This window comes from Mizuhopecten yessoensis, unplaced genomic scaffold, assembly GCF_002113885.1.
Source record: "Mizuhopecten yessoensis strain PY_sf001 unplaced genomic scaffold, ASM211388v2 hete_36089304, whole genome shotgun sequence".
NCBI classification, from domain to species: domain Eukaryota; kingdom Metazoa; phylum Mollusca; class Bivalvia; order Pectinida; family Pectinidae; genus Mizuhopecten; species Mizuhopecten yessoensis.
Window position 1 is genome coordinate 1 of NW_018483710.1, and position 2,511 is coordinate 2,511.

At 37.1% G+C, this 2,511-nt stretch overlaps 1 protein-coding gene across 1 annotated transcript; it reads right to left on the reverse strand.

Annotated features, from left to right (window-relative positions):
* Nucleotides 1-6: 6 nt before the first annotated feature.
* Nucleotides 7-2,505, reverse strand: LOC110444304 (gastrula zinc finger protein XlCGF8.2DB-like). The gene is made up of 3 exons (XM_021488692.1): nt 2,303-2,505; nt 1,378-1,580; nt 7-935 (listed from the first exon to the last, which is right to left on the reverse strand). The coding sequence occupies exons 1-3, from the start codon at nt 2,428-2,430 to the stop codon at nt 334-336; spliced, it is 933 nt and encodes a 310-aa protein (XP_021344367.1). The 5' UTR covers nt 2,431-2,505; the 3' UTR covers nt 7-333.
* Nucleotides 2,506-2,511: the final 6 nt, after the last annotated feature.

Below are 2,511 nucleotides of genomic sequence, written 5' to 3' on the forward strand. Positions count from 1 at the left end.
AAACTTTAATGTACCTACTAGAAATATGAACAGCAGCAGTAATCTTGACTTTTAATGTTATTTGAAAGTTTTAGTAGAACACTTTTTAGCAGTAATGTGTTAGCCCAAACAATGAATATATATATTGGTGTTCACATTAGTTTGAAAATTGAATGCCGAGAAGTTCAACATGACTCGATGACTTAGCCTACTTTAAGAGCTTGAGCTGGTCAGATGTCTGAGTGCTCTGAATTTTGCCAGTTCTACCCAACCACTGGTTAGATGATATAGCCTACTTAAAACGTTGGTGTTGGTCAGAAGTCTGCCGAGAAGTTCAACATGTCTCCCTCTACACTACTCAGATGATATAGCGTACTGTTTAGCAGTGGCATTAGCTAGAAGATTAAACGCCGAGAAGTCTACAGTGGCAACCACCTCCTGTGATTGGTCCACCATGGTGATCTGATACACCTGATCATTAGCACTATCCTTGATGTCACCTGTGCCCTTTATCACCTCGCCCAGCGACTCCACTGGCTGGGCACTACTGCCTTTCAGGATGACTGTCTGATACTGTTGGCTGGAGCCGGATTGATTTTGTATCTTCTCAACTTCGTTATTAATGACAGCCTGTAACTGTTCTAGTGTGTCCGGACCAAGTAAACTGTTTGTCTCCATCACATAAGTTGTTGTTGTGTTGTTATTAGCAGTCGTCAAGGTTTCGACCTCGTCTTTAACTACCTCTTCCTTTTTCGGCTTGTGCTTCTTCAGGTGGCGATGGTAGGTGGACTGGTCGTGGAATTTCTCCTCACACTTGTTACAACTGTAAGGCTTGTTGCCGATGTGAATGTTAAGGTGCTCATTGAGGTATTGTTGTCGAGTGAAGCGTTTCGGACATATGTCGCATTGGAATGGCTTTTCTCCCGTATGTCGCAGGATGTGGCGATCTAGTTCACCTACAAATGAGAAGATAATCAAAAATGTATTTTTTGCTATCTCACTCATTTTTCTATTAAGGAAGAATTTTGATGTTTAGAACAGAAAAATGATAATTATTTATGAATCAAAAGTGACAACCTAAATGAAAATAAGATCAGCAAACATGTAGCATAATACTATGTTCTTAAGTATCACCTAGAAAGAACCATTTTTAAACTGAAAACAGTACAAGTTTGTGTGTACATTTAATTTCAATTTATCGAAAAATTTAGTAAATGCATAATTCATTTTTAGTGCATATTGTATTTTGTATCTTTCTTTATGTGAGATATTCAAATAAAGTATATGACTATTAATGCCTTTGATAACAAGTGTATTTCTAATACAAATTTTACTCATTCAGGTGAATTTCACTTTGAAAATAACACAAGACAACAGTCGTGCAGAGTTATTTTTTACCTTTAGTGAAGAACGAGAAGCTACAGTCTGGACAGTTGTAAGCTTTCTGTTCCAGGTGACGTTTTTTGTGCGAGAGGAGATTTGCACGTTGTCTGAAGGACTTTCCACACAGCTCACACAAGTGTTTCTTATCGCCTGTGTGTATCATCATGTGTGTCTGCAGTGTAATACTCTGTGTGAAGCCTCGGCTACAAATCTTACACCTGGCAGAGAATAAAACAGAACTCATAAAATATAATGTAACAGTGTATATGTCTGCAGGGTGATACTCCATGTAAAACTTTGGCTACAGAATTTGACAAAAACTTAAACAGAACTCATAAGACATCATGTGTGTCTGCAGTGTGATACCCTATTTAAATATTAGTCCAAACCACATATCAACTTTCTACAATGTGACTGTCAGACATATTGACAAATAATCAATTTGGCAGTAAATTGGTAAAGTGAGAAAATATTTGCAGTGGGACATGGCTCCTTAAAGGTTAATGTTGAAATTTTTATTTTAAAAACCCACAAAAGATGACAAGCAATTCCATTAATAAAGATTAAACTGATCAACAGTGTGTGCACTTCATCAAAAGCATTAAAAACAAAAAGAAAGAACAATTAGCTCCAAGTTGTTACATGGCTTCCATCTGTGCTTAGAATTTTAGCAAGCCACAATAGTTGTGGAAAGTGATATGATGCCATGACATGTGTTCATATTAGCAAAACAACTAATCTCAAGCTGTAATATTGTGACGCAGAATCTTCCCACCCACAACCAACTTATAGTTGATATTGGTATACATATCTTTATTATTCTTCGGTGGTGCATTTCAAGTATCTGACATACAAACATTTTAGTGTCTATAAAATAGCAAGTATTCAACTATCTTAAGGACCGATATAAAACATGAATATATATCTAAACACAACTTACACATAGGGTTTCTCTCCCGTGTGAGTCCTCTTGTGAATAATCAAGCTTTTCTTCTCTGTGAAACTTTTCTCACACAGATCACATGCAAAAGGTTTCTCCCCTGTGTGGCTCAACAGGTGACGTTTCATATTTTGCTTAGTTGTGAACGTCTTGTCACATTCGTTGCAGGAAAACGGCCTTACTCCAGTATGCTTTCTCTGGTGAACTAA

Excerpts from the sequence above, each read along its gene's own strand:
- LOC110444304 (XM_021488692.1), bottom strand. The coding sequence starts at position 2,430 with ATGAAACGTCACCTGTTGAGCCACACAGGGGAGAAACCTTTTGCATGT. Across the intron at positions 1,581-2,302 it reads ACGGGAGAGAAACCCTATGT|GTGTAAGATTTGTAGCCGAG; the intron begins GTAAGTTGTGTT and ends ATTCTCTGCCAG. Across the intron at positions 936-1,377 it reads CTTCTCGTTCTTCACTAAAG|GTGAACTAGATCGCCACATC; the intron begins GTAAAAAATAAC and ends TCTCATTTGTAG.